The 19785-nt window shown below is 42.6% G+C and overlaps 1 protein-coding gene across 1 annotated transcript; it reads left to right on the top strand.

Annotated features, from left to right (window-relative positions):
- Positions 1–1242: 1242 nt before the first annotated feature.
- Positions 1243–14964, top strand: PSMA8 (proteasome 20S subunit alpha 8). The gene is made up of 7 exons (XM_034762802.1): positions 1243–1756; positions 7199–7325; positions 9580–9704; positions 10619–10741; positions 11883–12002; positions 12103–12165; positions 14444–14964. The coding sequence occupies exons 1-7, from the start codon at positions 1655–1657 to the stop codon at positions 14531–14533; spliced, it is 750 nt and encodes a 249-aa protein (XP_034618693.1). The 5' UTR covers positions 1243–1654; the 3' UTR covers positions 14534–14964.
- The last annotated feature ends 4821 nt before the right edge of the window (positions 14965–19785 follow it).

Raw genomic sequence — 19785 nt, forward strand, 5'->3', positions numbered from 1 at the left:
CCTTCTCCTTGACCTAGCCTTTGATACCCCGCCCATTTGGTCCAATCCAGCAAGTGATGAGATGGCACGAGGATGAAGTAATTTAAGTCAATGGAACTCCACCAGGGCACAGGATTCATTGTAGGACTGAAGTCAAAGATTCTGAAAATGCAAACACTTATGCCTGTGCTTAACTTTACTGCTAGCTGTAGTCCTGTTTTCAATGGCACTGAAGTTAAGCTTAGGCATAAGTGTTTGCAGGATCAGGGCCAAAGTTAGTAAAAATAGCTAGAATATTTACAAATTTCTCTTTTCCTTTCTCTGGCCCAAGTTTCCAGCCTGGACTGCACAAATACTTCTAATATGCAAGCAGGTGAAATGGTGGGCTTTCTAAAAGATGCCACACAAAAACAAGCTGTATTTCTTTAAATATTTTTTCTTTTCAAGCAATGTCTCCTTTAAAATAATAATGTAGCGCTTTTTTAATCTTTAGATCTCAACATGCTTTACAAGATAGGTCAGTATCATTATCCCCATTTCACAGGTGGAGAAACTGAGGCACCGAAAAGTGAAGTGACCTGCCCAAGGTCACCAAGCAGACCAGTGGGAGACCCAGGAATTGAACCAAGGTCTCCTAAGTCCCAGTCTGGTGCCCTTGTTTGCAGATTTTCAAGCAACACTATCAAAGTGTTAATGCAAAATGCAAATATTGGCCTCAATCCTACAACTGGAAAAACAAGGTTCCCAATGGGTATGGGGCTCTGACTCTGCAGTTCCAGCTGGAGGACTGGGGTAGCGTCAGTACGTTTTGGGAATGGTTGGGAGGTGTTTGCTCGTATATGGTACTTGTGCATATGGGAAAGCTACTGACAAGAGCATTGTGGTGGGGTCGGGGAACTGGGGATACATTTCTTAACTCTATTGAAATGCATAGGACTACAGAGGAATAGACTTTTTTAATGGGAAGGGGGACTCTAGAGTTAAAAAGGAACAGAACAGCTGCTGAAGATCACTCTAATGAGGAGCCAAAGTTGGTCAGGTGATCGCTTTCCTCATTGGCTCTCCGGCTGGAGAATAAGCCAAGCCTCTAGGCTACCTAGGGCTCTTCCTGGGGTGACAATCCAAGCTGTTCCCTGTCTCTGATCTCCGGGGGCCAGCCGCACTCCAACCACCCTGCAGCCTCTAACTCCCTGGCAGCTTTTGTCCCATGATTACACGCGTCCACTTGTAACGAAGCGACACTCCAGTCTCCTCCCCCCCCCCCCAGTGTTTCCTTGGCTGGTTTGTGCAGTCCTGAATGCCTGGGGGCTCTTGGCTATCCAGGCCTGGGGGCGAGGAGAGCTCTGAGGAGGGAAAGGCTCGTTTACTCTCCGTAGATCCGGGACCTGTGTCCTCCCTCTGAGGACAAAGGGGCACGCTCAGGCCCTGGCAGCGTCAGGCCGTCTAAGTGTTAGGGCTGCCTCCAGCAGCGAGCCTGCCTGCGCCCTCCGCGCCAGGGCAGCCCCCAGAGCTCCTCTCCCGGCGGCTGGCGCGCTCCCTAGGCAGCCCCCTGCCGGCCGGCTCCGGAACAGCAGCCAGCCAGCCCGGCAGGCAGGGAGGGGTCTCTCGCCCGGAGCAGCAGGTGCGCGGAGCGGGAGCGGCGGCCGGGGCGTCCCCAGCGCGCCGCAGGAGGAGCATGGCTGCCCGCTATGACCGCGCCATCACCGTGTTCTCCCCGGACGGGCACCTCTTCCAAGTGGAGTACGCCCAGGAGGCCGTGAAGAAGGGCTCCACGGCTGTGAGTGCGCCCTGTGCAGCCGGTCCCCCGGGCAGCGCCTGCCCTGCCTCCCCTGCGCCTTCCGGCAGGGAAGAGACAGCCCCTGGCACTGACCTGCCTGGAGAGGGAGGGTGGGGGAGGAAGGAAAGGAGGCTCCTCATCTGCTCAGGGTGTGATAGGGAGAGACCCCCATGGGGAGGGGCTGGAGAAAAGACAGGCTCTCCTCTCCCAGAGAGACTCCTCCATGTGGGCCTGGGATACGGACAGGGCTGGTGCTACCATTTAGGCAAACTAGGCGGTTGCCTAGGGCACCAAGATTTGGGGGTGCCAAAAAGTGGTGCCCCCAGTTTTTTTTTACATCGTTCCTACGCCCCCTCCTCGAGCGCGCTGTCGCTGCTCCACTTCTCCCGCCCCCCAGGCTTGCGGTGCCAATCAGCTGTTTGGCACCGCAAGCCTGGGAGCGGAGGAGAATTAGAGCGGGGCGGCGCGCTTGGGGAGGAGGCGGAGCTGGGGTGGGGAGCTATCGTGGGGGGGGTGCCTCAAGGCAGGGCGGGGGGAAGCTGCCACAGGGCTGGGGGGGGGGGGCCGCAAGGTGGAAGCTTCGCCTAGGGGGCGAAACTTCGTTGCACCGGCCCTGGATATCGAGACACTCCCTCATAGGGGCTGTGATAGAGGAGACTCTTCCAGGGGCCATCAGAGGGAGAGACTCACTCCCCCATGGGGTGGGACTGGGCTAGAGAGAGACTCCCTTATCAGGGAGAGTTATGGTTTTGTTCGCCTATTGGAGCGACACGACACACATTGATGGTGTGACCAACTGCCCCAAGTACATACCAAGAGACTGTCCCAAACCATGAGGATAAAGGAGCTGGAGGCTCCCTCCTGGCATCAGATATTGAGTCTCACCATCCCTGCTTAGGATGGAGGATGTTGTTTTGGTGTGTTTCAAAGTGACATTTACCTTCAGGAGTCTTGTGCCATTTAAAAAACAAACAACAAAGGCCTCTCCATCAGATTTTCCCCAGAGCTCATGATACCAGTCCTGGTTGGTTTGCGGCAGAAAGAGAGCTTTTTAATAGAAGCCAGTAACTTCACAGCAGTGACCCCCACTAAAAAAATGAAGGAAAAAAGTGCCTCTACAGGTGTAGTAAACTAGGAGATGCCCAAACTGCCTAGCTCTGGGACCCATGTGAGCAATTTGCCAGGAGCCCAAGTGGCATTCCAAATATGCATAAAACAGAACAGACAGCTGCGTTGTCTGTAATATGCAAAGGTGTGGCCTGCAGGGTTGATTGGTTGTAGCACACTATCCTCTGGCTTGATCTGTGTTGTGGCATTGAACAAATAGACATACAAGAGATGCAGGCTTAGGTAATGACAAGAAAATGTTGATTCAGGTATCCCACTCACAGAATAGGTGACTCCTTGCCTAGTTCATGATTGCCTAGAAGGAACTGCTTACACACTTACAGGAGCATGCAGAAAGGTCACAGAAAAGTCAAGCTCTAAAAGAGACAGACCTCCTATGGCGTACTCCCAAATAGACCTTCACTACGCACAATCTGACCTGTTGCCACTTGCATCAAGATAGAAAATTGCATGTTAGAACTTGTAGTTTTCAGGTTGCACGTGTGTATTAAGGTGTAATAAGGCTATGTTGTAGAACCACATGACACACATTTTAACCACCGTGCAAAAAAGTTAGTTAAAAAACAAGGAAAAAAATAAGTGGGATGATTTTAGTGTTTACTTTGTTTAAAGAAACTGCAATTTTTTCCTGCTAACTCCATGTTTAGATCCATTCTATAAGAAAATTTAAAGTATGGCTCTACTCTGAACAATTATTCTGTAAAACTACCATTGTGACATTCTGTAATTGTCTGTCTCTTGTGCACTTCCATCTAGTGTTAGCTCAGCTTACAAGTAAAACAATTATTTTTCTTATTGCCAGCTCTGGAAGTTTTAGTCTGAAAGTCAAGTTGGGTTCTTTCTGGGTATCATATTATCACCAGTATAAAAATTATACAATTAGAGCTTGATTAGTAATTTTGTTGATGTGGATGGCAAGGTGGGATCATTCCCAGGTTACTTGCACACCTATAGTGACTCAGCTGTGCTAGCAGGAGTAAAAAAAGTAGTATTTTTATAAATAATGTAAATAGATATAACTGAAGAAGAAGATGACATTTAATGTAATCATTTTTTTACCATAACTGCACTTTAATAATTTTTTAGATTTGTAGGGGAAAACCTTTTTGTGACCCAAACAACATATCAAAATAGAATCCTTTTTATCTCCCAGTGTTTAGAAAATTGTGTGCGCGTGCGCGCGCACACACACACTCCTTAATCCTGCAAGAAGTTGTGCACAAGTAGACCTCACTGACATAGATGCAGGGGTTTGCTTGCATAGAACAGTTTGCAGGACTGGGACCTTAAAATCAAGAATAAAAGGTATAATGTGGAGAAGATGGAAATGTCATAAGAAATCATCTACAGAAAACTCCCGGACTAATTAAAATGTCTTGGGAAGCTGCAACAAATAGAATTGATGGACATACTGTCACTTTTTAAAGGATAGGCATTTTAACAGTGGGCATTTTTAAGATATAGTGAAGGTATGAGACCACTGGGTATATCTTTGCTAAACATTCTAAAACTCCAGCTTATATCTCCGTATGTGTGTAATGCTTCTGACATTCGATATTGTGACCTTTTACCTCACGTGAAGTTGAGCTATATTTGTGTCTAAGGGTGACACAAAATGTCAGGAGAAGCTTGTCATTGGTTAGAATGCAATAAAGGTTTAGTTTTGGGAAGGTGGTAGGGGGGATGATATTGGAATGCTTGTCACTAGTTAGTAAGTTGTGTCATGTAAGGGACATGAGGTTTGGGGCACTTTGCACTCTGAGGTGCTTTTCTTGGGTGCCAGTGGGAGACGGGAGCTTCCTTCTGGGATTGAGGCATCTCCATGATTTCTGCTTGCCTTTCCCCACCCCACCTCCTCCAAAAAAAAAGAAAGGAGAGAGTATTTCTTCTGTTTGCTTGTCCTCCCCTTCCGGGGTAGTGGTACTGTTTTTTGGAAGCTCTGTCTTGGAGGCGTGGATGTCTGTGAGCTCTCTGATTCTATTTTGGGACCTAGCAGCTCCTAAACTCTGTTTCTCTGCACACCCTACTCTATCTTCAATTCATTTTCACCTTCAGATGCTCTTGGGGGGAATTCTGCACCACAGCGCATGTGCAGAATTCATTTCCCCGCAGATATCTTTGCTTTCCCACAGAAAAGTGATTTTCTGACAGGAAAGCAAAGGGAAGCTGCAAGAGAAGTCACACACCACTCCCTAGCTGCTTGGGTACATCATTTCAGGCACCCGGAGCAGCCAACGGAGCGGTAAATCACCACAAATTTGGGGACACCCCAACTAATGGCTCCTACCCTGAGCCGGGATCAGCTGCTAATCCCGGCTGGGCTGGAGGCAGTAGAGAACGGGATTTCCTCTTCCCCTGCAAGTGGCTGGGGCTGTTCAGACCCACCCCCCAGAAGCCTCTCCCAGCTGCAGGAAGTTCAGCATCCTCCCCTGCTTCCTGCCCCTATTGCTCCTCAGCTGTGGGTGGAGGGGTCACTGTACAGGGAGCTGCTCCCCCATCCGCCCAGGCTCCATGTATCCGGACCCAGGGCTTTGGAGCTGTGCTTTGGCTCCGCTCCAGCTCCAGGCAAAAACCTGCAGCTCCACGGCTCCAGAGCTGCTCCGCGTTCCAGCTCCGGGCTCCGCTCCAAAGCCCTGTCTGAACTTTTCATACCCAGACACCCCCACCAAGCCTCGTCCTGTACACCCAGAACCTTTCTAGCACTCCATACCTGAGCCCCACCACATTGAACTTCAACCCCTGATTCTGGAGCCCCCTGCACCCAGGCCCCCTGCGTCTGGACCCCCATCCCTGCACCCAGACCACCCCCCACTGAGTTCCCTGCACTCAACCCTCCACTCTGAGGAGCCCCACCTCCCTGAGCCCCCATGTCCAGACCCTCACCCCACCAACCCCCAACTAGCTGCACCCAGACCCCACCCCACCAAGCCCTACTCTCGCAGCACGGGACTCCCCTGCTGAGACCCCCACACCCAAACCCCTCTGCTGAGCCCCAACCACTTTCACCTGGAAGCCCCTGCAGAGTCCCATTGCCCCTGCACCTGGAACCACCCCAATGAGCCTCTGTGCATCCAGATCCCCCGACACCTAGACCCCCCACTGAGCTGCCTGCACCCAGATTGTCCACAGAGAATCCTCTCATCCCACACCTGGATCCCCTCCACACTTGGATCCTGCCTGGTTGAGCCTGTCTGCCTCGCGCCTGGTGCAAAGGGACAGGGCCCTAGGGTATTTCTGGGGCAGGCCCAGGCCTTGTGCTGCGTCAGGTTCGGATGCAGCCTCACCACTGAGTCTGTGTCCCGGGAGGCTGAAGGGTGATCTCTCACCTTTGTGCAGTCAGTGGCCTGTGTTCCCCACTGCCGTGCTGGAGCCTCTGCCTTTATTTATTGACAAATAAAACTTGCAGAATTTTAAAATATTGCACGCAGAATTTTTAATTTTTTGGTGCAGAATGCCCTCAGGAGTATTTAGAGCACTTTGAAGTCTGACAGTGATTCAGTCATCCAGGGAATAAGTTCTGATTCGAATGGGGAGAAAATACCAAGTAATAAATAAAAGAAACATAGAAACAAAGTTCTCATACACTATTGAGATGTTGAAAATTGTCTCCGCTATTACAATAATATCAGCCTTTGTTGCCCATCTCTCTATTCTGCCCCTTATGCATGGTTGGAACTTCCTGTAAACATCCACAAAGTACATCTTTATCCTTTTAAAAACCCCTCCTTAAAACTCTCCTTTGCCATGATGCCTACAAAAAAATCTTGACATCAGTTAGGCAGCTGGCGTGCTGATACCACAGGCTATCATGCTGCAATATTACCTCATTGGTTCCTTCTGCTCCTCTATCTGTCTGACCGTATTCACCTCTTGTAACTTGTCTTATACTTAGATTGTAAATTCTTTGGGTAGTGATTGTCTTCTTGTTCTGGGATTATACAGCACCTACTACAGTGAGATGCTAGTCTGTGACTGGGACTCCTAGGTGCTACTTCAGTACAAATAATAAATAAGACATCCACAGCTTCTCACTATGGCAGCATACCCACCCTACCATTTTCATTTCTAACAGAGGGTCAAATATTATTGTTTATTACTTATTGAGTACCATCACCGTGGAGACTGTAACAGTCTAAGGCTCTTATTCTGCAAAGAATTAGGCATATACATAATTTCATTCTCATAGCTTCAGGGCTTAAATGTAAAGGGTTATTCTTACCCTGAGTACCATAATATCTTCATTATATTGTTAATGATGAAAACATTTCTGTTTCTAAAGTTTAATTATTTTATTTTTTTATGATGACTTAACAGGTTGGAATTCGAGGGCTGGACATAGTTGTATTGGGGGTAGAGAGAAAGTCTGTTGCCAAACTTCAGGAAGAAAGAACTGTGAGAAAGATTTGTGCACTTGATGATCATGTCTGCATGGCTTTTGCAGGTATTGGTTATAGAGTTATTGCTCTATGGAGCATCTTTTTGCAGATATATGTTGTGCAAGAGGCCTTTAAAGACCTGTTCCTGGATTTAAGAAAAAATATTACTGAGGTGGTCAGGATAGTTCAGGAGACTGGTAAGACTTTTGCTTTTACATCATAGGTTTGAATGTAGTGACCAGAAATCACTGCCTAATGGAGTTTTTTTTCTGTGGCTGGTGGGAAATAATTTGGTCTTTTAGAAAATTCTGAACATTCTGAACATTTAGGGATTTTTGATTGACCGTTTCCTTTTTTCCCTTCTTGCTCAGATAGATATATAGATCATTAGCAGTGATGGGGCCAGTTGGAGCAGCAAGCTGCCTGTAGACTGGCTGCAATAGCCTTAAACAGACCAAGAGAGAAGAGAACACTGTACCTGTGACTCCATCCCCAGAAAAAGAAATTGGGGTAATATTGGGGAAAACCCCACAAATACAGGAGAGACATTATGGGACTGGAAAAGCACACCCATCCCATTCTTCTTCACCGTGTCTGCCCCTGGAATCACTTTCTGAGGGTAGGGAGAGAAATACCCTCCCAGGCAACTGGTGTGGGGGGAAGGAGCACTTGTGAACACCTGCTGCCCCACCCAAGGAGTAGCTTGGGGGGCATTTAGACAAACATCCCCTTTCAGAAAAGGTTGGGGGAAGAAGAACTCAGCGGTTTGTTTACGTGTTTGCAGTTTCCCATTCCCTCCTTATCACTGCTTGCAGGGAGAGAGAAGAGAGGTGACCATAGAGAGACCCTAGACCTCCTCTTTTTAGGCTGTGGTGGTGCTCCTTTCAGCTTTCCCTTCCCTTGTTTATTTTAGGGCTACTGTAGTTTCTACAGCCTGCTTCTGCTAGGCCTGAGTGCCTCTGCTAATTATGTATGAATCTGTCTGAACAGGAGTGAGACTTCTACCCGCAGAATAGAAGGAAAAGGAAAGGATCAGCTAGGGGTCCTTAAATGTTCAAAACACATGCATGGGCATGCGTGTACATACACACACAGAGACACACACACAGCATAATTAGTCATTTACCCTTACTGTTATAAAAAGTGATAAATTAATAAAACTGCTAGGGTTTTTATGAAAGATTCAGCAAGAACTTCCTAAGATGTCCATTTGCCTCAACAGCTCTTTAGTGCCCACCTTGCTGCACCATTTTTTGTATGAGAAAAGAAGTGTAATGTAATTAGATCCTGTAACACTTGTGCATGTGTTTAATATTAAGTACACAAGTACCCTCATTGACTGTGTTTGCAGGATTGAGGTCTGAGAAACTAGAGTGGAAAGACATTTTGAAGAGGACATAAGGGTGTATTTTATTCTAGAAGAAGGTGTAACAAATAAGCTTTTGGTTGTCACTTGACCCACTTGATAATTTAAAGATACACAGTCAACTTAAATCAAGCTTGGAGGAGAGATAGCTCAGTGGTTTGAGTATTGGCCTGCTAAATCCAGGGTTGTGAGTTCATCCCTTGAGGGGGCCATTTAGGGAACTGGGGTAAAAATCTGTCCGGGGATTGGTCCTGCTTTGAACAGGGTGTTGGACTAAATGACCTCCTTAGGTCCCTTCCAACCCTGATATTCTATGATTCTGTCTCAAAATGTCTTGCCTACTACTGTTACAGGCAACAGGGAAGATTATTATAACTAAACAAAGTAGAGAACAATGTTTTTTTCAGCTTTATGTTTTTCTTTCCTTTTCAGTTTGTTTGCTTTCGTGCAATTGACTATACTTTGTGAATGGTCAGACTCAGACAGAGGAAAATGACTTTCACAAAGCAAGAGGGAGGAAAAAAAGTAATGTTTGTAAAAACACAAAACTTGGAAAGAGGCTCACAGCAGATGTAGTACCAGAAACTACTTTTTAACTCACTTTTTAAATGTACGAAACTTCAAGTTGTCAATATCCTTTAATGATTTGTTTTTCCGGCTAAAGCAAGTGCTCAGTAAATCCGTATTCCTTAATCTTAAAAATTTACATGTTCTGAAATGTGCATTTCTTACAAAAATGTTTATTTTAAACACTATTTTCTTAGAATAATTTGTGTTCTATTTATAGCCTGTATTTCTGTCTCTGTTAGTCAGGTTTTGAGCAAATTGGTTTTTGATACTAAAGAAAAAACTTTATTTTAATAGTATATTTCTTCATAAATGATACATGTATTGTTTGATAAAGAAAGACTATTCACTTTGTTGTAACTTATTTGATAATTATGATTATGTAGGTCTGACTGCTGATGCTAGAATAATAATTAACAGAGCCCGTGTGGAGTGTCAAAGCCATAAACTTACTGTTGAGGATCCAGTCACAGTAGAATATATAACACGCTATATAGCATCTTTAAAGCAGGTAAGTATCTTACTTAGTGTTGTTAGTTTTCCATAAGGGCCTTTAGATAACACTATTTAAAAGCAACCAAGCTGCTTCTATTTCACAGCAGTAGAAATAGAAGCCAGGTGTCAGATTGCCAGTAAAAATGGGAGCCTGGTTAAATTTTCTTCATTGGACTTTTAAGAATGTATATAGTGTTTAAAAGAAGTAATACTAGTATTTTCCACAAGGAAATAGTTTCCATTATTAGCTTTTCTGTTTGGCGGACCACCTGCAAGTATCGCTCCTGCTCTACTCTCATGTGCTGTAGTCCCTTTCATACATTTCCTATCTTATTTAGAAAATATATTATTGTATAGCAAAAGTTAAGATAAAACCAATTTTAAAAAAGCTTTTTTCAGATCAGTACCAGATAGTGTGAAGGGCTGAATTTAAGGTAACACTTAAATGCAGATCCTTAATCTCAAAATGTCCTTCTTTCTTCATATTAATGGAACAGTTAGGAATAGTCTCATCAATCATAAATCTATGGGGAGATGTCTGTTGAAATCTACTAATGACAGTACCCTGACCCGTGTTTGCAATAGCTTCATATGTAAAAATATTTAAGCAATATGTTTATTTTTAAATTCCTACAATTAGTTTAGACCTAGTTGAGAATATTTTATAGTGTACTTTGTCTCTCACTAAAAGCCAAATTCTGCTGTCAGTTACTCTTGTGCAACTTCACTAGGGTTGTAAAAGTATAACACAGAGTAGAATTTAATCCCAGAATATTTAGGAATTGCATTCTCCCAATAGTAGGTTAATAATAATCAATTATAGGTTAAATTGCTGTGTAGAGACTTTTCAGTTTTATGCTGTTTCATATGTACTAGACTGATAACATTCCATGAAGGTAAAAATGTTAAAACTGTACATCTTGTTCATAGCGCTATACACAGAGCAATGGACGTAGACCTTTTGGTATTTCTGCCTTGATTGTGGGCTTTGATGATGATGGTAGTCCCAGATTGTATCAGACAGACCCATCTGGTACATATCATTCTTGGAAGGTAAGCTCCAACTTAATTCATAAATTGTATTATCTTAGTGCAAATATTTACATAGGCAGTGTATCCCAATGAAGTCTGATGCTGCATTTTGTACTATGGATTCACATAACCAAAGAATCTGTTCCATGCTTTCAGCAGGCTAGTTACAGTTGTTTGAGCACCAAAGCTAATTTAGGGTACGTTTACACTGGAATAAAAGACCCGTGGCCCAGCCATGGTTGGTCCAGGTCAGCTAACGTGTTGCAGGGCTACAAATTGCTGCGTACGTGTTTGGGCTCAGGCTGGAGCCGGAATTCTGGGCTCCTCCCCCCAAGCAGGGTCCCAGAGCTTGGGCTCCATCCTAAGCCCAAACATCTGCACAGCAATTTTACAACCCCAAGGCAGATGAACTGGGTTAGCTGTGGGTGTTGAATTGCTGTATAGATATACCCTTAGCCTTATAGTTAAAGAATTAGTGAATCCACAGCAAAAATAAGAATATAAATTTAAAATATTTACAGCAGCAAACATGTTGCATGGTGATTGCGTGTACGCTACCCCCGATTATGAGGCGATAACCTCTCCATAGTGAATGTTGAAATCAGATTCCATTATAAAGCCCTATTTCAAACTCCCCCTCTCCTTTTAAACTTTCCCATCGAAAAATGGAGGCATGGCCTGAAAATTACCATATCTACTCTGAGAGCAAAAGAAAACATAGGAGAGAAGTCTAAAGACAATGGGTTACAGCACGGAAGTCCTAGCGTGGTCAATTTACGGAAAAGGGGGTTCTGGTGTGAAAAAGCTTGAGAACCACTGTTCTAATATTTTCATGTCCTCAGGTATTACAAGACCTAGGACCACTAACGATGTTTTCAAAATGCTTCAGATTAACAAGGTTTATTATGCCCTTTTGTCGTCTTTCCTTAAAAACGTAAGGGCCTGGGGCCATCTTGAAAATGTTGCACTGTTCCACATGGAAACAGTGAAATAAAGTCTTTGCTGCCAATATTGCAAAACCCAAATCACATGTTACATAATAATAGTGGGGGATTGCGAAATCCGTATCGTGTGAGAAATGTGTGCAGACCAAATGGGTTTGATTAGGTAAAACAAATTAATGTACATGGTGGTTAGATACATAACTATGTGTCTTCTACAGGCAAATGTAATTGGTCGCAATGCTAAAACTGTGCGTGAATTTTTGGAGAAGAATTACACAGAAGAAGCTATAGCAACTGACAAGGAAGCTATCAAATTAGCAATCAGAGCTTTGCTAGAAGTATGTAATCCAGTAGAATGCATACAATAAATGCTTTCAGAAAAGCTTGTTTTTCTTCATTTTGAAACGTACTTGTAATGATGTTTTTGTTGTATACTAGGTTGTGCAATCTGGTGGAAAAAACATTGAACTTGCAATAATAAGGAGAAACCAACCACTGCAGGTATGAGTTATTGATTACATAGGCCTAAAACGATAATTCCTATGCAGAATCTTTTGACAAAAATTATACCAGTTTACACCTGTGCATTTCAACTGGATGTAAGTGTCCCTAACATCTGGTAAAACAATATTATGTGACTTCTGTTGTGTCTCTGTAGATTGATGATGCTGTGAGATATATAGTAACTGCTGATCATTTATATTGTACTATAAGAAGCTGTGTTGGGAACATTCAGTGCAGGAAACAGTTCTGGGAAAGCATATCAAAACATACTTTTCTATATTGTGTGTGGGAGACATTTTTACGTAGTTTACATGGCAAGACTCATAGTAAATTTTGATATTGTACAGTTCTAAAAAAGCATTTTTGCAATTTAATATTTCTGGCAAACATTTTGTGACCCCTTTTTGTAGCTGCTATTACAGTGGAAAAGACAGATGCCAGGCATGACAATTAAAAAATAAGATTTCCATAGAGTATTTCCCATCTTTTGGAATAAACAACTCCATTCGTCTGCATACATTACCCCCATAATAGATAAGTGTACGTAATCTCTTTAAGCAATTTTAACTATTTGAGTTGTCTGGAATTTTAGTAAGATATGATATTTAGTCCTCAGTCCCAAATGATACAATATTCCAAAGAAATTCTAACTTTTCATTATTTCTGCTGCATCTGAAAGAAGCCCAGCTCTAGAATAAATTCTTGGCAATATAGTCAAAAGATTTTGACTTATAAAGATAAATGGTGGTGTGTACACTCTTGAAATAAACGCATCTTCTACAAACTGCATTCATCATTACACCTTTAGCAATGTATCACCATTTCCTGCAGTAACACCCACATCCTGTAGACTCAAGTTCAGTAAACCTTTATGTCCATACATTGCTATCGTGAATTCTGTATGCTGAGGGTGAATCGAATGATGAATTGTTGATAGAAGATAGCGGGCTAAAAGTTTAGCCAAAATTACATATGTGCTTTATCAAAGATAGAGTGATAAGAAAGACACCCTGTTAGGACAGGTTTATTGCTATGAAGCCCTGGAGAGGTGGAGGGGATGTGAAGGTTCATCAACTCAGCAGGAGCTCCCAAGGACATTTACTTCTGGGAATACAGGAGAAATGAGGACACTGCCTAACCCTTTGAAAGAGTAGGGCATGTACTTCATAGATTGGGGTGGCCAAACTGTGACTCATGAGCCATGTGCAACTCTTCAGTTAAAGTGCGGCTCGCGGAGCCCCTCAAATCCCCCCATTCTCCACCTATGGATGATGGGGTATGGGCTTTTCTCCAGTGTGGGGTCTCGGGGCTTCAGCCCTGTGAAGCACACCTGCCAGGGCTTGGGGCTTCAACAGGAGCAAGGCTGAAGGCCCGCGCCCCATCAGGTGCCTCACACAGGACTAAAACCCTGAGCCCCGGCAGTTGCGCCCCAGCTCTTGAACTTCTGAAGATTGTCATGTGGCTAGGAGGGTCAGTAAGGTTGGCCATCTTTGTATAGATAAAAGTGGCCCTTAGTATTCTTCCTTCTGTTATCAGGGTGGTAGAGGCATCAAGGGAAAACATCACCCTCGCGTAGACATTTTTTCCCCCAGTCCATAAACATGGCTTCAATTCTTATATTCACTATTTTCTTTCAATGATGTTATATGGATTTCTAACACTTGTAACCAATCTGAAGGTTTGGGTAACAACATATTTATAAAGAACTAAGGGGGTTATTAGATAAACCATTTGCCTTTAATTTCTGGTAAGAGCCTGTTAGGATTTGGTTCCAGCTGGAGGTCTGAGTGAGTGTCCAGAAAACTCATTTAAATTGCTAGTGGACAGCCCAGTAAAATGAAACCCTCACACATAATTTGACAGAATTGCCAGTCTGTACTGAAGCAGCCTAGGTTCATGCCAGTATAGACACTAAATTACCTTCTGCTGTTTAAGTTAAAGTTGTTGTTGGAGTAGCTCATGATACAGCTATCTCACAATATCTGGCCTGTGAATTTACTTACAAGGAAAATAATCATCCCTGGCAGTCTCTTAACCTGTCAGGTTTATAAATGCAAATCTGTATAAACACACGTCTTGACTTCAAAGAATTCACACAATTTTGATTCTGTCAATTTGTGTCTCAGATGGGAGCTTTTGAAACATTTTTTTTTCAACACTTCAGGAGTACATTTTGGAGCTGTGAAATGTAATTGAATTTGTGGATTAAAAAAGTGCAGATGGAATCCGTATTAGTTACACTTTATACAATTCTTTGTCCTATGTTCCATTTCAGATTTTTAGTGCAAAGGATATTGAATCACAAGTTGCAGAAATAGAGAAGGAAAAAGAAGAATCTGAAAAGAAAAAGAAGAAAAGTATTTAAATCCCAGATAAATGCTGATTGCTGCTTATTAAAATGTTTCCAAAGTTTTAACAAATACTAGCTGACCACAATATTTACAGCTGCTGAATAAACTTGTCTCTTTCATTATCAAATACTCTAGTTTTCTGAAACCTGTTACAATTACAAATGTGCTAGTCCTAATGTGCTTGTATTTACTATGGTGTGCAAACAGGCAGGTATTTGCACCTTACCATTCCTCCATTTATTTATTGTTTACATATTCAGCATTAAAAGGCATTATCAAACTTCCTCTAAGCAAATTATCACCAAACTATTGGCACATCTCTGTACAAGATATTAAAGGTTTACAAGTGTTCAATTTTTTCTTATGTAACTTTTTGCAAGTTTGATAAGTCTGTGTTTACATACTATTACTGTTACATATGGAATTCAATAAAGTTCTGATTTATGTTTTGACCGTTTAATTTCTTGTGTTGCATTTTCCAAAACATGTTACACTGCAAGTCTTTCTCTATCGTAGATGGCACAACACATTGAATTGCACCACTGTTTGAATGATAGAAACACCTTTCTCCTATTAACAAGTTTCAGAGTAACAGCCGTGTTAGTCTGTATCCGCAAAAAGAAGAACAGGAGTACTTGTGGCACCTTAGAGACTAACAAATTTATTAGAGCATCCGAAGAAGTGGGCTGTAGTCCACGAAAGCTTATGCTCTAATAAATTTGTTAGTCTCTAAGGTGCCACAAGTACTCCTGTTCTTCTTTCTCCTATTAGTGGATTGTACAAGATAGTGAATGGTATTTTTCTTAATGCATTTGTATTATATTTAACTTTCAAAATCTTAACTGATGAAGCCTATCATTTGTTGGACCAACTTCTGTTCTCCAACAGAAGTTGGTCCAATACAAGATATTACCACGTCCACACCCACCTTGTCTGCCTGATATCCTGGGATTGATATGGCAACAACTACACTGAATACAAAGCCTATCATGTTAGTACTGCACTGAGAATATATTTGTCGCACAGTTAAACATTGCACCCGTTCTCAGGAATAATTTTTTTTTAATTGAATCTCTCCTACCACTGCAACCTTTCAGTTGCCCAACTTCTCTCTCCCTACCCATTATTATTTTTCTTCCTCTCTTCCCTCCTTTACCCTCTCTCTCCCTCAGTTTCTCTCTTTACTTACTCCCCTGTCTTACTTCAACAATTCTATTCCCATTCTTCTCATGCACTCTAACCCCAACCAGTTAGGTCCTCATGATCCCATGACCTTGCCACCTCACTTTAGGGGCTGCATTGGCTGGTTATGTGTCTCTAGTGCAGCAAGAATTGCAGATATACCTCCAGGGAGGCTTTCTGCTGGTATGAGCAAGCTGCCCTGAGATACATCCACTGTCTTACCTCATGGCTAAATCAAGCTACTGGTTATTATTATTATTATTATTGGTAACTAAATACTTTCTAGCAAGCTCCTTAGAATATACTTTTTACCACGCATTCTTGTATTTTTAGACATTTTATATTAATGTAAAGTTCCATTGTATTATGGCTGTTCTTTTATTCTATATTTATGAAGACGTGTACATTTTAAAATACTGTTTGATGTCTACAAGCCTGAATGTTCAGAAGAGAAGTCCACCCATATAAAAGGTCAGCTAGCACAAGAGGACGGAGGAGAAGACACAGATGAGGGGGTATTTGTGACATCAGGTCTGAATTTCAAAAAATGCCATCTACAACTGCACACCTAATATGCTACTGTGATTACTGAGGTTGTATGCAAATAGCCAGTTATGCACCCAATTGGCCATTTGAATCAGTAAATACATGATTTGCATTCACAGTTGTAACTACACCTTCATTGCTTAATCTCTTCTCTCACTCTTCTCCTTTCCAGAATAAATAGTCCTAGTTTTTTTTCTCTATTTGTATAGCATCTCTTTTTCCTTCCTGACTTTTACTGCTCTGCTTGCTGTCTCTTTTGGCAATTCATCCTGAAGAGCTCAAGTTCTCTGGTGTGAAGTTATGCTGCCACTTTAATGCATTTGGAATGCTGATAAATCTAGTCATGATCATTTAATTTTTTCCATGAGAATGTAATTTTAATTTAACTAGTGAGATTGATTCCTCAAATACATTTCCAATTGTTGCAATTATGTGAATGAATAAAATTGTCAGCAGGCCTCCCAAGCCTCCCTCATTTGAGTTGAGTTTTAAGGCAAGTATTAAAAGTTTCTCACTCTGAAAAAGAATTTGTGTTCAATTAAAATTATAAAATGTAACTGTTTTAAAAGGGTCACTGTCAGATTAAAAATCTTACTTAAAATCATTTCCTTCCCAGTGTTATAACCCCTTAGATTATTACTGAAATAATTTTAAGAATCCAGATTGCATACTCCTTACTATTCTGGATTGCTTTTGCTTTTCTTTCAGCTTGGTCAATGGAGATTGGCTAATTAAAGTTTTGTTTATTATAACTGAAATATTTATTCAGTACCCATAAAGCAAGGATTAAAGACTAGCCAAGGTGAAAAACTGTTCCCCTACTCCCCTTGCAATTTAATGGAATAATGCAATTGTGTACTCTTCATAGATTGTCAACTCTCTCTTTTTTTTTTTTAATATAACTTTCTAAATATCTTCTGTTTTCCCTTCTGGAGTTCTCTGATTGTCTCTCAAACCCCTCCCCCTAATCATGCTATATTGTTGTTCCTCCATTACTTTCACTATCTTCAGGTACTTCTCTTTCTCATACTTCATTGTGTTCTCTACTTCTTTTTTTTTTCCCCCTCCCTTTCAAAAACTCTCTCCCATACTCATCTCTCAGCTTCACCCATCCATGTCTACATAGTTCACATTCACCCTGGTCCATTCAGATATGGGTTTTTGAAATAATCCTTCTGGCCAATGAATGGTAGGTTGACCCTAAGGTACAGAGGCAATGTCCAAGTGACAAGCCTGCTCCATTGCGCACCTCAATTGCTGGAAAAGTAGATGATGCCCATGGACACTGCCTGGTGATCTTTTTGTATCCACCTCCAGCTAGTGTCAGGTCACTGATAAATATTTATGCCCCACAACCCCTCTCATTGCAGGAAGGGAGAAGAGAATTCCTTCTCTGTTCCCATCCCACCACAGAATCACTTTGCCATTGGGAGGTCTCACACTACTCTACCTCTTCCCAGTCTCCTCGCTCCTGTGATGGAAGTCTCTTTGCTACTCTTTCCCTCACTCAACCTCTCTTTTGGACGACTCCTCCCCAGTGATTAGCTCCAGTGCCAACCTCATGTGTTGCTGCTTAAAAAAGCTATGAACAATAGAGTGAAATTGTCCAAAGCTCTGAACAGAAATGGTAAAAGTTGCAAAGACTGTAGTTAGTTTTCACCCTGCAGCAGGTTGGCAAACCTATGAATGTCAGCATGGAGCTGTCCATCTCCATTTTAGGAAAACAATACTGCATCCTTTTACACTCAGTTCATGTTTTTTGTATCCATCAAGACTAGCATTTGTTTTAATGAAAACTTAGATTCTGTGGATGCTAATGGAAGCTTTTCCAGGCAAGTGCCTACTTATTGTGTTCACGATTTTCATGCACTGATTAAAGTAATACTTTTCATTTCTACAACATTTTCCATTAAAAAAAAATCCTCAAAATCTTTACAAAAATGAGTGTCTCAATATGAAAATCTCACATTTCTGTTTGAAAATATTGCATCTACTATAGTTAAAAGAAACACCTACTATCACCAGGACAGAGGTCAATGAACAGGATTTTGCTGTATTTTAATAAATTGTTTACTTTGTGCATTTGATAGCACTTTACATATGATCAATTTCACTGTTCTGTATAGTAGGCCTTGATTCTGCAATCACATATTTGCAGTTAACTTTATATGCATGACTTCCATGGCACTAATTATTTGCTTAAAGATGAGCATATGTATATGCATAAACATTTACAGGATTGGGACTATGGCCCTAATCCTGCAACAATTTCATTAATCAGTTTCAATTTACCACAGTGATGGAACTACTCACAGTAGTAAAGTATTGTTATCCCTATTAAACAGGCAATGGAAACTGAGCCAGAGACAGAAGAGGCATTCCACTCTGAAAAATTACATCTTGTCTCCTATTGACTTCCATAATAAAATATGCTTAGTTTACATGGGAATTTTTTTTCATTTTTTTTCTGTAAATTCAACCTGGGATCTGAAAGTCAAGCTGGGTTCTTTCCTTCTCATTCACCAAAAATAGGCCAAATTTTAGTCTTGAGCATTAGTCCTGTAACGAGGTCAACCCAGGCAATTGTTGTGGCATCAAGATCTTAGTTACACCCAGGTGTTCTGGAACAATTTAGGTCATGGGGATGCTGAGAACCATTGAACCAAACTACAAACCCTGTATATGGTTAGCACCCGCACTTCCAGCACCTGTGGTTACACCTCTGCAACTATTGTTTTTAAATGGTCCCCCTCAATGACACCTCAATTGCTTTTACAGCATTTGCACAGGCATAAATGACTGAGGGTGCCTTAGAAGAAATATAATCTAGTTAATTCCCTTTTATCTTTGTCGGTTCTGTAGTGGTAACAACTGTAAAACCTCACTTTAATCACTTCAATCAGCAGGTGTGACGTGTGAGTCTAAACGGGCAGTAGATGGGGTGAGTAAAAAGGCAACTATTAATATGGTCGTTTTTCAGAACAGAACTACTCTTTAAGAGCCCCTGCCTGTAACATACTGAGCTCCCTCAATTCCTATTTACTTTAGAGGGAGCAGAGAGGCGCTCACACTACCCTGAAGGGTTTTTTTCATCCTATGTGACTTGCCCAAAGATACCCATAGAATCTGTGCCAGAACACGATATTGGTTGAAGGTGCTCTAGAGGGATTTTTAAATCCCGCCCTCCAAATTTAAAACGGTCTGACACGCTTCTTTGGCTTTGCGGGCTTGTAAGAAAAAATGCCGAGCGAACCCGCAATGTTCAGCCTGAACCCCGCGGTCCCGCTCGAGAGCCCGACCAGCTGCTTCCCCCGAGGAGAGCTCCCACACCTGCCTCCTCAGCCTCCCAGCTGTTTGGAACGCGGCCCCTATGACGCCACAAAGCTCCGCCCCATAGGCTCGTTCGGCGCCACCAATCCGAAGGCAGAGTGCCCAGGGAAAGCCCGGCTGCGGCCCCGCGCGCCTGGAGCGCGTGCGCGGGGGGCTCCGCGTGGCTCTATAAACATGGCTGGGGCCCGCCGCGCGGGGGCGGGTCTAA

The sequence above is a fragment of the Trachemys scripta genome, chromosome 2, assembly GCF_013100865.1.
Source record: "Trachemys scripta elegans isolate TJP31775 chromosome 2, CAS_Tse_1.0, whole genome shotgun sequence".
Lineage (NCBI taxonomy): Eukaryota > Metazoa > Chordata > Testudines > Emydidae > Trachemys > Trachemys scripta.

Coding starts and splice junctions, on each gene's coding strand:
- PSMA8 (XM_034762802.1), top strand. CDS start 1,655: ATGGCTGCCCGCTATGACCGCGCCATCACCGTGTTCTCCCCGGACGGG. Junction 7,326..9,579: donor TGTCTGCATGGCTTTTGCAG/GTATTGGTTATA, acceptor ATGATTATGTAG/GTCTGACTGCTGATGCTAGA. Junction 12,166..14,443: donor GGAGAAACCAACCACTGCAG/GTATGAGTTATT, acceptor GTTCCATTTCAG/ATTTTTAGTGCAAAGGATAT.